The sequence below is a fragment of the Schistocerca nitens genome, chromosome 4 (assembly GCF_023898315.1).
Source record: "Schistocerca nitens isolate TAMUIC-IGC-003100 chromosome 4, iqSchNite1.1, whole genome shotgun sequence".
Taxonomy (NCBI): domain Eukaryota; kingdom Metazoa; phylum Arthropoda; class Insecta; order Orthoptera; family Acrididae; genus Schistocerca; species Schistocerca nitens.
In genome coordinates this window covers 974,231,204-974,248,479 of record NC_064617.1, presented here as the reverse complement: position 1 = coordinate 974,248,479, position 17,276 = coordinate 974,231,204, and the positions used below count along the sequence as shown (strand labels likewise).

Sequence of the window (17,276 nt, the reverse complement as noted above, 5' to 3'; positions counted from 1 at the left end):
TCGAACAGAATAACCCCTTCAGCGTCCCAGAAGACTGTAAGCATGACTTTACCGGCTGATGGTATGGCTTTAAACTTTTTCTTGGTAGGGGAGTGGGTGTGGCGCCACTCCATTGATTGCCGTTTTGTTTCAGGTTCGAAGTGATGAACCCATGTTTCATCGCCTGTAACAATCTTTGACAAGAAATTGTCACCCTCAGCCACATGACGAGCAAGCAATTCCGCACAGATGGTTCTCCTTTGCTCTTTATGGTGTTCGGTTAGACAACGAGGGACCCAGCGGGAACAAACCTTTGAATATCCCAACTGGTGAACAATTGTGACAGCACTACCAACAGAGATGTCAAGTTGAGCACTGAGTTGTTTGATGGTGATCCGTCGATCATCTCGAACGAGTGTGTTCGCACGCTCCGCCATTGCAGGAGTCACAGCTGTGCACGGCCGGCCCGCACACGGGAGATCAGACAGTCTTGCTTGACCTTGCGGCGATGATGACACACGCTTTGCCCAACGACTCACCGTGCTTTTGTCCACTGCCAGATCACTGTAGACATTCTGCAAGCGCCTATGAATATCTGAGATGCCCTGGTTTTCCGCCAAAAGAAACTCGATCACTGCCCGTTGTTTGCAACGCACATCCGTTACAGACGCCATTTTAACAGCTCCGTACAGCGCTGCCACCTGTCGGAAGTCAATGAAACTATACGAGACGAAGCGGGAATGTTTGAAAATATTCCACAAGAAATTTCCGGTTTTTTCAACCAAAATTGGCCGAGAAAAAAAATGTGTTGCATTACTTATTGAACTGCCCTCGTATATTTGTCCAATGAATACCCGTTTATCATCTGAATTTCTTCTTGGTGTAGCAATTTTAATGGCCACTAGTGTAGTAAGCAAGCTGAAATGTTCATAAGTTGCTGTGGGCTGAGGCTGGCTCTGAGCGCTATGGGACTTAACATCTTAGGTCATCAGTTCCCTAGAACTTAGAACTACTTAAACCTAGCTAACCTAAGGACGTCACACACATCCATGCCCGAGGCACGATTCGAACCTGGGACCGTGGCGGTCGCGCGGTTCCAGACTGTAGCGCCTAGAACCGCTCGGCCGCCCCGGACGGCTTGCTGTGGGAAATGAATGGCGTATGCAGCTGAATCATACCAATCTTGTGAATGAACTACATCATAGTTGGATGGTATTTGCCCCTCAGTGTTGCGACTGGCACTTGTGTTGTAGCGTCCGGTGGAACAAGGTGCCGTCGCAGGAGGCCCTCGGGAACTTCGAGCTGCTGCTGGATGAGGAGCTGGCCAGCGGCCACGGACACGGCCACGGGGACGAGGGCCGCCCCAGGGGTGACCACCGCGGGGGCGGCGGCGGGGGCGGTGGGGGCGGAGGCGCCTCCTACCCCTGGAAGTAGAGCCGGCGGCAGCAGTCGCTCAGCAGCCAGGGGGGCGTACCGTGTGCGGCACCGTAGCCGTACGGCGAGCAGGTGTTTCACAGGTGGCCGCGCTGTCAGGGGTTCAGCCGAGAGTGCGGGAGGGGTCCGCGTTGGGGATGACGAGTGATAAGTAGCTGGCTGTGCGTCTTCGGGGAGACGCCTGGGTAGGGCGAGGGGAAGTAGATGGTAGGAAGGTTTGTTTCGAATGTAAATCTATGGAATATAGTTAATGGCCAGAAGTAGAGGAATGCTAACAGTAGGTACCTCAGATGGTTTCATTTAGACACACACTCACACACACAGGGCTGTAGCAAGAAAATTTAAAGATTCTTGCTTAACATAGAGATGAAAGTAGGTGTTAAAGGGACAAAAAAAAAAGAAAAAAAACTAACTGTAAAACAATGAAACTTCACATTTCGTTTCTCGTTAGTTGCTGTGATGGTGACTAAGTAATATGCAAATTTGGCAATAAAGTACGAATTTAATATTATCTATCTGGAAATATTTAAGGATCGTTTATAAAGGCATCGTATTTAAATATTTTGTTATAAAGCACATCGTTGTTACACAACCGTAGACAATTTCACATCAGCACAGTGATGCATTACTAACACCACCAGCCGTTAGATTTCTGTAGAATACGAAGATTTACTCTGTTCTATTAAAATGAGTGAAATTGTTGTTCTTATTAACCATGGTGGTAGAAAGCAGCTGATTTACAAAATGACACCGCATCTTTGAAATAATATTTAAAATGTATAAGAGATTAAAAAGTAGAAAAATAGAGTGAGACCCGAAAAAACTTGCTACAGTGTATTTCATGCAGTCAACAGTCGGATATTAGAATTTTATGAAATAAATTTTCCTTCATCTGTATATTATTTGTGTCATTACTTATTGCCGTCTACCTTTAAGGCATAATTGGTAAGTAAGATGACAAATCGTAACAGGTTAGGCGAATCCAGGTGCAAACATCATAAAACATAAATACATTCCCTTTAACCACGAAAGTAAGAGACTGCGTATATTACACAATGAAATAACCTCAGGGCAACAAATCCTAATTTGTGCTAAATTTTCCGTGGTATAAGAGGCGAGTTAAGTCACTGTGCAAGAAGTCGGCTGAGATATGATCAAGCCCACATCCGGAAAACGCTGACTCCGCACTGGAAACCTCTGTTTTGCTCCATGTGACAACACGACGAAGTGTAATCAATAACTAGCAGGTAGTCCACTTTTGTCTTTCTAGGAAGGAGCCCTCCCTCAGGAATTATGCATCGTTTAAGATGCTTGCAGTCTTGTTTGTTGTGGCGGTACTCTGTGTGCTTATTCGGATTTATTGCCTTCATCAGTACATGCCCTGACGTTGTAGATGGACATACGTCAACTCTGAGTAAACCATTATTGCTGCCTGTAGCTGTTGATCGTAATATTAGTTTTTCAGCAACGTTTTTAAGTTGTTCAATAATTTGCTGTCGCTTGTATATTATAATAGGCAACGGCCTTGCCGCAGTGGATACACCGGTTCCCGTGAGATCACCGAAGCTAAGCGCTGTCGGGCGTGGTCGGAACTTGGATGGGTGACCATCCAGCCCGCCGTGCACTGTTGCCATTTTTCGGGGTGCACTCAGCCTCGTCATGCCAATTGAGGAGCTACTCGACCGAATAGCGGCTGCTCCGGTCAAGAATACCATCATAACGACCGGGAGAGCGGTGTGCTGACCCCACGCCCCTCCTATCCGCATCCTCCACTGATGACACGGCGGTCGGATGGTCCCGGTAGGCCTCTCGTCGCCTGAAGACGAAGTGCTTTATGTATATTATAGTAAGTTTTTTACTATCTGACGGTTGTAAAAGTTCAAGGTTGACAGCTAGTTGGTTGGTTGGTTCGTTGTTTTGGGGAAGGAGACCAGACAGCGAGGTCATCGGTCTCATCGGGTTGGAGAAGGACGGGGAAGGAAGTCGGCCGTGCCCTTCGAAAGGAACCATCCCGGCACTTGCCTGGAGCGATTTAGGGAAATCACGGAAAACCTAAATCAGGATGGCCGGACGCGGGATTGAACCGTCGTCCTCCCGAATGCGAGTCCAGTGTCTAACCACTGCGGACAGCTAGTTGTTCACTCAAAGAAATATTACAACTAACAACTACAGAAAGCAATAATAATTTACTCAAAGTTGACGTAAGTCACTCTACAACGTCAGGACACGTGCCGATGGAGGCAATAAAGCCGAAATAAGCTTACATACCAAAATAAAATATCATGCAGCATACTGTTTCCCAGTTCTTTACATAATATCCTACTGTGACATAATATGTGCTGCACCTCACACAGTAAAGAAACAAAATATGCATTTCAAAATACACAAAACTGAAACACTACAACACAGTCATGACCAGAGTGTTTTTATGGCTCTGGAACACTCATTTTAAACAGTAGGAAAGACACTGAGAAATCCAAAAGAGAGCACAAAAAGTAATCAGCATATTTTTAGGTCCAAATCGTAATGTAGAAGGAGTAAAATCTGAAGACAAATTGAAAAAGTTTAGCAATATTTATTCGGATATAAAATAATGTGGGCTAGTATTCAGATTAACTAGAGAAGTCGTGGAATTCTACAATTAGCTGTGGAGCTAAAATTGAAACAGTAAATAAACTGTATTGGTGCAAATAAATAAGGCCTGAAAGACGCACGGATTACACTATGTGATATATAGAACAGAAAAATTTTTGAGACGGAAGTTCACTTGGCCGCAAAGAAAAACCCAACTTGTACCAGGTGATCATGAATAAAGCGGAGGTCCAGTGTGCACTGTAATTATCCTATGGCAGCGAAACTTGGTAGATTTGCTAACAAGTTAATGCGGAGCCGATTTACACCAGAAAAAATTATTTCCAATTTTGGCCACCAGGTGGACACTGTCTGTATGTTGGTATGACATCCACACTATCATTTGATAGGACGTAACTTGATTGAACTGTATGGCTATCGAGAGGAAAAATCATGCGCTGTTAGTGAAACTGTTTTATTATAAAGGACAACAATTATAGTGATGTGTTTAGAGAGTATCACCGAGTCAAAGCTCTGAGGAGACTCCTGATGATAATGAAGTTAGAAAACACAACTGGGCTTGGTGTGGTACCTGGGAGAGGAAGGGGTAGTGCTAGCGATTGTGCAGTGTCGCGAGAATTGTCCACCCCATGGTCAACAGTACGGAAGGCTTTGCGGTCTATTTTACACTGGTAGCCGTACAAGATCCAGACGGTGCAGTAGCCGAAACCTCATGATCCTCAACAACGTGCTGAATTTGCTCTTCGGTTTCTGGCACGGATCGAAGTTGATGACATATGGCTGGGCAATATTCTTTGGAAATGCAATGCATATTTTACAGTATAGGGTGCAGTGAATACATACAATTTCCAAATTTAGAGTGCTCTTAAATGGCGTGTTGTGCACGAAGAGCAATTGCACTCGCCTTATGTGTCTGTGTGGTGTGGATTCGCGAGCACTTTTATTCTCGGTCCGTTCTTCTTTGAAGAGAAGACATCCAGAGGACTTCTCAGCTGTTCCGTGACGTGTGCACGTTACCGAGACCTCCTTGTACAACACGTGATTCCTGCGTTGGAAGTGCGCAACTGTGTGGAAACCACTGTTTCCGTGCAATGTGGTGCAACACCGTACATCACTCGCCCAGGGAAAGTGGAACGTGTCAAACAAATAACACACCTTAAATTGAATTTCTGAAATAATTCCAGTTAACTCGCTATGTCACACGACATAGTTATGTGAAAATGTATCAATTATTGATAGGCAAAGCGAATAAATAATCTGGCATTTCGTGAGTATAAACCACCAACTCTCACACTAGTAATTTGCCAGGCCCCAGCTGCAAGCCGCAGTTATCATGGAAGGAGAATATTTATGACAGGATGCCCTCCCGCATTCGGCTGACACAGCAGGACATCTGGCGGACGCAATGAGACTCCACTGCGTAGGCCGCTGGCAAGAGCAGCCCTTATCCGTGCTTTTAACAACGACTCTTCGGAAAGCCTTTCTTCAGGAAAACGGCTAGAGATGGCAGATAAACGCCCAAGAAATCCAACTCAAAGCACTGGTGACTCACTGTAGCCACCTGTGTTAAAACTCTCATGAAAGAAAAAGCTGTTTATCTCAGTATTACGTAGCAGAAGTTAAACTCTGCCCTACGAAAGAAATGACACGTGTGATAGGCTACAAAAACTCTGGTGGGTGGAGTTATAACAAGTACGAACACTCTGACTGGGCAGAAAGAAAACGCGTGGCCACCAAACTTTGATACAGGCAAATTGCAGACAGAGTAATTCGCTTCTCCTCTTGCACAAATCGTAGAGTGTTTGAGCAAGGCGACTTACGCCGCGCTGAGACGATTGCGAGAGTCATTATGTGAACACTTGCTCACAGGCTCACCCTAACTCGTAAGGAGTCCCCTAGTACGGAGAATCACACCGATCTCTGACAGTTAGTGCTTGCGAGCGATTTGAGGGCAACAACATATGTGCTATTCCAGCCAAATAGCGTGGACCAGCCAATTAACTTAGCCAGGGACACAGATGTGGCGTCTTGTTCACCTCTCTAGTGCTGATATGCAACAAATTCTGTAAGCAGCGGTTAATAGTAAAATCAACATTACACCTTTCTCACTTGTTTGACCTATTCTGCTACATTCCATTCCTGATACATTATACACTCCTGGAAATGGAAAAAAGAACACATTGACACCGGTGTGTCAGACCCACCATACTTGCTCCGGACACTGCGAGAGGGCTGTACAAGCAATGATCACACGCACGGCACAGCGGACACACCAGGAACCGCGGTGTTGGCCGTCGAATGGCGCTAGCTGCGCAGCATTTGTGCACCGCCGCCGTCAGTGTCAGCCAGTTTGCCGTGGCATACGGAGCTCCATCGCAGCCTTAACACTGGTAGCATGCCGCGACAGCGTGGACGTGAACCGTATGTGCAGTTGACGGACTTTGAGCGAGGGCGTATAGTGGGCATGCGGGAGGCCGGGTGGACGTACCGCCGAATTGCTCAACACGTGGGGCGTGAGGTCTCCACAGTACATCGATGTTGTCGCCAGTGGTCGGCGGAAGGTGCACGTGCCCGTCGACCTGGGACCGGACCGCAGCGACGCACGGATGCACGCCAAGACCGTAGGATCCTACGCAGTGCCGTAGGGGACCGCACCGCCACTTCCCAGCAAATTAGGGACACTGTTGCTCCTGGGGTATCGGCGAGGACCATTCGCAACCGTCTCCATGAAGCTGGGCTACGGTCCCGCACACCGTTAGGCCGTCTTCCGCTCACGCCCCAACATCGTGCAGCCCGCCTCCAGTGGTGTCGCGACAGGCGTGAATGGAGGGACGAATGGAGACGTGTCGTCTTCAGCGATGAGAGTCGCTTCTGCCTTGGTGCCAATGATGGTCGTATGCGTGTTTGGCGCCGTGCAGGTGAGCGCCACAATCAGGACTGCATACGACCAAGGCACACAGGGCCAACACCCGGCATCATGGTGTGGGGAGCGATCTCCTACACTGGCCGTACACCACTGGTGATCGTCGAGGGGACACTGAATAGTGCACGGTACATCCAAACCGTCATCGAACCCATCGTTCTACCATTCCTAGACCGGCAAGGGAACTTGCTGTTCCAACAGGACAACGCACGTCCGCATGTATCCCGTGCCACCCAACGTGCTCTAGAAGGTGTAAGTCAACTACCCTGTCCAGCAAGATCTCCGGATCTGTCCCCCATTGAGCATGTTTGGGACTGGATGAAGCGTCGTCTCACGCGGTCTGCACGTCCAGCACGAACGCTGGTCCAACTGAGGCGCCAGGTGGAAATGGCATGGCAAGCCGTTCCACAGGACTACATCCAGCATCTCTACGATCGTCTCCATGGGAGAATAGCAGCCTGCATTGCTGCGAAAGGTGGATATACACTGTACTAGTGCCGACATTGTGCATGCTCTGTTGCCTGTGTCTATGTGCCTGTGGTTCTGTCAGTGTGATCATGTGATGTATCTGACCCCAGGAATGTGTCAATAAAGTGTCCCCTTCCTGGGACAATGAATTCACGGTGTTCTTATTTCAATTTCCAGGAGTGTATATGGAAACGTGTCTGTACATCTTTCTTGCATTCGCAGTACCAGATTTGCATCTGGTGGCCAAAATTGGAACTAATTTGTTCCAGCGTAAGTTGGTTCCACATTAACGCATTAGCAAGTCTATTATGTTTCGCTGCCATAAGATAATTACAGCCCACACCCGACCTCTGGGATTAGCTGCACTTTAATTACAACCACCCGGTACTTTTCGAATACTAATTGTACAAGTGTGGTGCTCTCACTGTAACTTCACACACTTCCGTGACTGTTTCACTGAAGATAAGTCAACGGCATGCTGTGAAAGAGCAGCATTAATGGCCTGTACAGACTACAGCCACCAACCTACCTGCTTGCAGCACTAGCTGTGGCCAGCGTGGCCAATTCATTTAGACTTAAGCTTCAGCAATCCCATTAATAACACTGAACGACAATGCAAGTGAACTTAATAGTAACTGAAATTATCCTGCGCTGTTGACCACAGCAGACCGTTTGATAATTGACGCTTGTACAGAAGAGAATTATAGTAAACTATATGTACAGTATACCAGTAGAGACTGACATGGGGGAGCATCAGTTTTTGTTTCAGAGAAATACAGGAACAAGGGAGGCAATATTGACCTTACAGCTTATCACAAAAAATGGTTCAAATGGCTCTAAGCACTATGAGACTTAACATCTGAGGTCATCAGCCCCCTAGACTTAGAACTACTTAAACCTCAATAACCTAAGGACATCACACACACCCATGCCCGAGGCAGGGTTTGAACCTGCGACCGTAGCAGCAGCGCGGTTCTACACTGAAGCGCCTAGAACCGATTGGTCGCAGCGGCCGGCTACAGCTTATCACAGAAAACAGGTTTAAGAAAGAGACACCTATGTTTATAGCATTTACAGATTTTGAGAGAGCTTTCGACAGGGTTGACTGTGATACAGTATTTGAGACTCTGCAGTAATTATGTATAATATTTGTGTTGTTGATGAGGTGTTACATTTTTCAAAGTTCTATTCGTTTAGTTTTATCCAACATCACTTAAGAAATATAGAAGTGGGTATATTTGAATCCTTTATGCACAACACAAGTACACAGAAGGGCTAGCTTCACAAAATCCAAGAATAAACTTGCCATTGATGGAAATATTATGAGACAAATTTGAAATTTCCACCTGTTTATACGTTTAAACTATTGTTGTTGTTGTTGTGGTCTTCAGTCCTGAGACTGGTTTGATGCAGCTCTCCATGCTACTCTATCCTGTGCAAGCTTCTTCATCTCCCAGTACCTACTGCAACCTACATCCTTCTGAATCTGCTTAGTGTATTCATCTCTTGGTCTCCCCCTACGATTTTTACCCTCCACGATGCCCTACAATACTAAATTGGTGATCCCTTGATGCCTCAGAACATGTCCTACCAACCGATCCCTTCTTCTGGTCAAGTTGTGCCACAAACTCCTCTTCTCCCCAATCCTATTCAGTACCTCCTCATTAGTTATGTGATCTACCCATCTAATCTTCAGCATTCTTCTGTAGCACCACATTTCGAAAGCTTCTATTCTCTTCTTGTCCAAACTATTTACCGTCCATGTTTCACTTCCATACATGGCTACACTCCATACAAATACTTGCAGAAATGACTTCCTGACACTTAAATCTATACTCGATGTTAACAAATTTCTCTTCTTCAGAAACGCTTTCCTTGCCATTGCCAGTCTACATTTTATATCCTCTCTCCTTCGACCATCATCGGTTATTTTGCTCCCCAAATAGCAAAACTCCTTTACTACTTTAAGTGTCTCATTTCCTAATCTAATACCCTCAACATCACCCGACTTAATTCGACTACATTCCACATTCCATTATCCTCGTTTGGCTTTTGTTGATGTTCATCTTATATCCTCCTTTCAAGACACCATCCATTCCGTTCAACTGCTCTTCCAAGTCCATTGCAGTCTCTGACAGAATTACAATGCCATCGGCGAACCTCAAAGTTTTTATTTCTTCTCCATGGATTTTAATACCTACTCCGAATTTTTCTTTTGTTTCCTTTACTGCTTGCTCAATATACAGATTGAATAACATCGAGGAGAGGCTACAACCCTGTCTTACTCCCTTCCCAACCGCTGCTTCCCTTTCATGTCCCTAGACTCTTATAACTGCCATCTGGTTTCTGTACAAATTGTAAATAGCCTTTCGCTCCCTGTCTTTTACCCCTGCCACCTTTAGAATTTGAAAGAGAGTATTCCAGTCAACATTGTCAAAAGCTTTCTCTAAGTCTACAAATCCTAGAAACGTAGGTTTGCCTTTCCTTAATCTTTCTTCTAAGGTACGTCGTAAGGTCAGTATTGCCTCACGTGTTCCAGTATTTCTACGGAATCCAAACTGATCTTCCCCGAGGCCGGCTTCTACTAGTTTTTCCATTCGTCTGTAAAGAATTCGTGTTAGTATTTTGCAGCTGTGGCTTATTAAACTGATTGTCCGGTAATTTTCACATCTGTCAACACCTGCTTTCTTTGGGATTGTAATTATTATATTCTTCTTGAAGTCTGAGGGTATTTCACCTGTTTCATACATCTTGCTCACCAGATGGTAAAGTTTTGTCAGGACTGGATCTCCCAAGGCCGTCAGTAGTTCCAATGGAATGTTGTCTACTCCGGGGGCCTTGTTTCGACTCAGGTCTTTCAGTGCTCTGTCAAACTCTTCACGCAGTATCGTATCTCCCATTTCATCTTCATCTACATCCTCTTCCATTTCCATAATATTGTCCTCAAGTACATCGCCCTTGTATAGAACCTCTATATACTCCTTCAACCTTTCTGCTTTCCCTTCTTTGCTTAGAACTGGGTTTCCATCTGAGCTCTTGATGTTCATACAAGTGGTTCTCTTATCTCCAAAGGTCTCTTTAATTTTCCTGTAGGCAGTATCAATCTTACCCCTAGTGAGAAAAGCCTCTACATCCTTACATTTGTCCTCTAGCTATCCCTGCTTAACCATTTTGCACTTCCTGTCGATCTCATTTTTGAGACGTATGTATTCCTTTTTGCCTGCTTCATTTACTGCATTTTTATATTTTCTCCTTTCATCAATTAAATTCAATATTTCTTCTGTTACCCAAGGATTTCTACTAGCCCTCGACTTTTTACCTATTTGATCCTCTGCTGCCTTCACTACTTCATCCCTCAAAGCTACCCATTCCTCTTCTACTGTATTTCTTTCCCCCATTCCTGTCAATTGTTCCCTTATGCTCTCCCTGAAACTCTATACAACCTCTGGTTCTTTCAGTTTATCCAGGTCCCATCTCCTTAAATTCCCACCTTTTTGCAGTTTCTTCAGTTTTAATCTACAGGTCATAACCAATAGATTGTGGTCAGAGTCCACATCTGCCCCTGGAAATGTCTTACAATTTAAAACCTGGTTCCTAAATCTCTGTCTTACCATTATATAATCTATCTGATACCTTTTAGTATCTCCAGGGTTCTTCCATGTATACAACCTTCTATCATGATTCTTAAACCAAGTGTTAGCTATGATTAAGTTGTGCTCTGTGCAAAATTCTACCAGACGGCTTCCTCTTTCATTTCTTAGCCCCAATCCATATTCACCTACTACATTTCCTTCTCTCCCTTTTCCTACTGACGAATTCCAGTCACCCATGACTATTAAATTTTCGTCTCCCTTCACTATCTGAATAATTTCTTTTATTTCATCATACATTTCTGCAATTTCTTCGTCATCTGCAGAGCTAGTTGGCATATAAACTTGTACTACTGTAGTAGGTGTGGGCTTCGTATCTATCTTGGCCGCAATAATGCGTTCACTATGCTGTTTGTAGTAGCTTACCCGCATTCCTATTTTCCTATTCATTATTAAACCTACTCCTGCATTACCCCTATTTGACTTTGTGTTGATAACCCTGTAGTCACCTGACCAGAAGTCTTGTTCCTCCTGCCACCGAACTTCACTAATTCCCACTATATCTAACTTTAACCTATCCATTTCCCTTTTCAAATTTTCTAACCTACCTGCCCGATTAAGGGATCTGACATTCCACGCTCCGATCCGTAGAACGCCAGTTTTCTTTCTCCTGATAACGACGTCCTCTTGAGTAGTCCCCGCCCGGAGATCCGAATGGGGGACTATTTTACCTCCGGAATATTTTACCCAAGAGGACGCCATCATCATTTAATCATACAGTAAAGCTGCATGCCCTCGGGAAAAATTACGGCCGTAGTTTCCCCTTGCTTTCAGCCGTTCGCAGTACCAGCACAGCAAGGCCGTTTTGGTTGTTGTTACAAGGCCAGATCAGTCAATCATCCAGACTGTTGCCCTTGCAACTACTGAAAAGGCTGCTGCCCCTCTTCAAGAACCACACGTTTGTCTGGCCTCTCAACAGATACCCCTCCGTTGTGGTTGTACCTACGATACGGCTATCTGTATCGCTGTGGCACGCAAGCCTCCCCACCAACGGCAAGGTCCACGGTTCATGGGGGGGTACATTTAAACTATTGTTAAATAAAATAATAGCTTGTTGTGTCTAGGAAACCTGCGTTCTCGGTTGACTAGCCAAACAATCAACCAACTCATATTAATGAGTTTTATTACAAAGAGACAATTACAGATAGTTAACTTTGGCAATTACACAGATGTGTCACAAGCAAAGGGCGACATATGAAATAATCGGTCTTTGCAGTGACTGCTGATCTCTTAACGACAAAAAGTCTGTTCTGCACTGCTATCGAAGTGGCTAATCTTGAAGCTGCTATCAAAGTGGTTAATCTTGAAACTGCTATTGAGTGGTCTCCTTCAGTCAGGCGCGGCACTTATGTCCCCTTCACATGGGGGCCGTTGCTGTCACGTTGTCGTCCTGGAAGACGGTCAGTCAGCATGCGATTGGCTGACCTGTTCTCACAGCCTTCTCTTCTCTGTCGTTCCCGACTGGCGTGCTGGCGGTTGACATTACGCCCCCCCCCCCCCCCCCGAAAGGGTCAGCAACGGGAGGGAAGGTAGGAGCATGGACGCTCTGATGGACCGAAAGCTGAGGCTGCAGGGGAAAACACCGAAACACCGAAAATGCAAGATGCATGGCACCTGCTACCGAAATATAAATTGTTTTAAATTGTACGTAAATATATGTAATTAAAATGCTTTCTTTTAATAAGTAATGACATTGCTTTACTGTATGTGTACATTTAGGTAAAAGTCTGTTGACGTTTCATTGTATTTATCTGTGTTTTACTGTGAAACTTATAAGCTCTGGGAAAAAGCCAAAGGAATTGTTATTTGCATCGACTAGCAACGACAATAGCAGTGCTTGTCCGTTGTAAAATCTTTGGCTAGGGAGTTGTTGCGCAGCAGAGCGCGCGGAGAGAAAGGAGACGGGTTTCAGCGCTTGTAGTGTGCGGAAGTGGTGTTAACGCTCTCGCAGTAGACGAGTACCATTTCGGCGGCATGATGTACTCGCGCCGGCCAGATGACTAGTAGCAGGAGTAAGGGCAGTGGACGGTTGGAAGAGGCTGTCTTAATTACGATTGCCCATTCCTATAATTAGCCGTGGCCCCACAAGATGCTACCGTCTTCGACAACAGCAGCAGTTCCAGCAACACAGATTCGTCGTCGGCTCCGAGTTTCGGCGCACACGCAGCACTGAAGTAAGACTGACTGTTCATTGGTAGAAAGTATTAACGGCTAACCCAGAAGCACAACTGAATGTGATTTGATTAATGAACTTTATGTAAACAATAATCAGCTAAATTCAGGGCGATTGTATCCTCATTGCCCCCAGACATTGTTACCAAGCAGGGTCCTTGTTCCCTTTTTCCCCTTATATGCTAACCAAAGTTTGAGAATCTATCAGTGGAAAAAATCCAAATCTAAAGCAAATGCACAAATTAAGAGTGCGGAAGTATTATTTATTTTACATATATCTTGGAGCACATGGATGTTTGGTTTGGTACGTATTCTAGTATTTAATTCTGTTCAAGTCAGTAAAAGAGGCTCAGTTGTTCGGACAATAATATGAAATCGAATTTGAAAAATTAGTGTCAAAAAACGTGACAACCTTCAGTTGCCACGTCAGTGTTTAATAATAAATGTTTTTCTTTCCCATCATCTCGTATACGGGATTTTGGATGTAAATCGCCCTAATGGGCTGGCGACCGTAATTATTTCCATTTCGTTCACTAGTGTAACTTTTGGATCGATGATCAGTGGTACCCCTTTTCTGCTTACGACAAGCAGAGAATTTTTTTGGTGCAGCGGACTGATTTTCCGCACATGTGTGACACTGTGACGTCATCTATTCTAGTTGGGCGTTCATAACCTGCCAAGTACAGGGCCGACCGCTATTTCATTCGAACAATCCCCTAGTATCCGTTGTGAAGTAACTGCTACACTTCTTTTCACAAAGCTTTGGGGATCAACACACATGACCGTCCACTGTCATTCTGAATAAGAACCACACCTTGCTGTATAGCGAGGCTATGCTGACCTGCGAAGTATGGACGCTATGCTGTGCAGCGAGCGAGGCCAAGAGGTGCGAATGTACGTATTTTAGCAAAATGTTCAAATCTGAATCAACTTCTGTAGCCTTTGCGATTTTCTTGTAGTTCAGAGGAAAGGAATGAAGCAATTGCGGGCACAAATCCCGGACGAGCCCCGAATTACGGGCTTTCAAATTGTAAAGTGATGATGTGATGGCCCTCAACTACATACCCCCAGACTCAGAGTTGAAATATTAAAAGTTTTGGCTGTTTTCGTTGTCTAGGGGCTGGGATACGTAGTTGCCACATTACAAGCCAAATACTGCTAAGTCTACAGTATACCATAGAAATATGCACAGGAATCGAATGCTCGAAGATTCCTATCACTCGGCAATTGCGAATTTTGAACGTGACATACCCATTTATAAATGAAAGATTGCAATTATTTAAAATCTGCAGGTACTATTTTAACGACTTTAAATGATGAGTACGATAGTAGAAGTAGACAACTGGCCATTAAAACTGCTACACCATGAAGAAACGGAGATGATAGATCCTGAGAAATCAGTACCTAGAACAAACACCTCTGGCCGTAATAATGACCTTGATACGCCTGGGCATTGAGTCAAACAGAGATCGGATGGCGTGTACAGGTACAGCTGCCCATGCAGCTTCAACGCGATACCACAGTTCATCAAGAGTAGTGACTGGCGTATTGTGACGAGCCAGTTGCTCGGCCACCATTAACCAGACGTTTTCAGTTGGTGAGAGATCTGGAGAATGTGCTGGCCAGGACAGCAGTCGAACATTTTCTGTATCCAGAAAGGCCCGTACAGGATCTGAAACATACGGTCGTGCATTATCCTGCTGAAATGTAGGGTTTCGCAGGGATCGAATGAAGGGTAGAGCCACGGGTCGTAACACATCTGAAATGTAACGTCCACTGTTCAAAGTGCCGTCAATGCGAACAAGAGGTGACGGAGATGTGTAACCAATGACACACCATACCATCACGCCGGGTGATACGCCAGTATGGCGATGAGGAATTCACGCTTCCAATGTGCGTTCACCGCGATGTCGTCAAACACGGATGCGACCATCGTGATGCTGTAAACAGAACCTGGATTCATCCGAAAAAACGACGGTTTGCCAATCGTGCACCCAGGTTCGTCGTCCAGTACACCATCGCAGGCGCTCCTGTCTGTGATGCAGCGTCAAGGGTAACCGCAGCCACGGTCACCGAGCTTATAGTCCATGCTGCTGCAAACGTCTTTGAACTTTTCCTGCAGATGGTTGATGTCTTGCAAACGTCCCCATCTGTTGACTCAGGTATCGAGACGCGGCTGCACGATTCGTTACAGCTATGCGGATAAGATGCCTGTCATCTCGAGTGCTAGTGATACGAGGCCGGTGGGAATCAGCACGGCGTTCCGTATTACCCTCCTGAACCCACCGATTCCATTTTCTGCTAACAGTCATTGGATCTCGACCAACGCGAGCAGCAATGTCGCGATACGATAAACCGGAATCGCGATAGGCTACAATCCGACCTTTATCAAAATCGAAAACGTGATGGTACGCATTTCTCCTCCTTACACGAGGCATCACAACAACGTTTCACCAGGCAACGCCGGTCAACTGCCGTTTGTGTATGAGAAATCGGTTGGAAACTTTCCTCATGTCAGCACGTTGTAGGTGTCGCCACCGGCGCCAACCTTGTGTGAATGCTCTATAAAGCTAATCATTTGCATATCACAGCATCTTCTTCTTGCCTGTTAAATTTAGTGTCTGTAGCACGTGATTTTCGTGGTGTAGCAATTTTAATGGCTAGTAGTGTACTCTTGAGAGTGTGATATTTTTGCAAAATACTTATTGGTGTCGATAGTCTAGTAATTAAATAAAATATAAGTTGAATAACAGGGAAACAATAGATTCCTACTGCATATAATTAGTTATGAACGACAACAAAGCTCGCGAGACATTCACTTCTGAACGCATACTACATCTTCACGGAATTCTCGCAAGTTCACAAGTCGGCACTCCGAAGTTTTTCTATCTCTCGCCACCACGCGCAAACCGCTCCACTCTCCGAGTGTTCCCCGCGACCGTGTGTTCGTCGCGCCGTCGCATCCAGCCCCCCCCCCCCCCCCCCCAGTGTCCTTAAATACTGTCCCTCCTGTGCCGTACTGCCCATCACTCTTCTCCCACTTCCATCCAGTCTCTTCACTCACGAGTGCTGTGATTGGCTAGAGCGCTCCCGCCACATCTTCAAGTCAACGCAACCACACAAACATAATGAAACACATTCGAAATACTGGATTTACATTTAAATGACTTGAAATTAAATAAATTTTCCTACGGATGGACCATAAACAAGCTATAACACACATTAATAGATACAAAAACAAATTAAATAAACATATATCAAAGGAATAGAACACGATGTAGGCCAGTAGCCTAATGTCTGTGCTTTCTAAAACACAATAAATATTTAACCAATTTCTTTATGAATAGTATATATCGGATATAAACAAAGACATAGACGAATAAATATATTTATAAGTATGCTGCTACCATCTCTTCGTGTAACTGTGGAGTACTTATGACGAGACACGATCAGTAGTAATCGGCCACTTTGACCTCCAATAACTCATGTACTATTCAGGTCACATGCCTGTAATTTATACCAATTTAGGTTTACGCTAATAGCTTTCTGAAGACACTTTGATCGCCAAACTCGGATGAACCACTTAGATTTTGGAAATTCGTTGCAGGGTGTTACTTGTATAATTTACTATCAGATACTACACTTTAAACTAATAAAGATATTGAAAATCCGATTGGACCATCAGAATCGTCATGCAAGTACTTGTTTCTTTTTGAGGTATCGTGATTCCTCTGGCTACTATTAATTTCTATATGAACTGTGAAATGTCTGCCATTAAGGTTTCACAAAGTACGCCGTCTTTGGCACTCCCAGCATGTCTCCTTCATCGACACAGCGTCACCGTGGAATTCCCAGCAATGCGGCCGATTGACCATGGCTAACGTCCCTCACCACGTGGCCGCCGACGAACCGTGGTCTGCCCACGGAGAGGCCTCGGCGTGGCCACGCCAACTCCGAACGTGGAATATTTTCAGGGCGCCACAACTCGCCTGTTACCTCACACAATTCAGAATCCTGTGCATCGATGTGACAACAAGATGCAGCAGAAGCGTCAAAGT

The 17,276-nt window shown here is 45.2% G+C and overlaps 1 protein-coding gene across 1 annotated transcript in view; it reads left to right on the top strand.

Annotated features, from left to right (window-relative positions):
* Nucleotides 1-9,815, top strand: part of LOC126252736 (polyglutamylase complex subunit TTLL1) — a gene marked incomplete at its 3' end in the record, with an annotated part of 207,609 nt that extends 197,794 nt beyond the window's left edge. The window contains exons 9-10 of the mRNA XM_049953639.1: nucleotides 1,233-1,309; nucleotides 9,799-9,815. Coding sequence (XP_049809596.1) covers nucleotides 1,233-1,309; nucleotides 9,799-9,815 — 94 coding nt within the window. The remainder of the gene's footprint in view (nucleotides 1-1,232; nucleotides 1,310-9,798) is intronic.
* Between the last annotated feature and the right edge of the window lie 7,461 nt (nucleotides 9,816-17,276).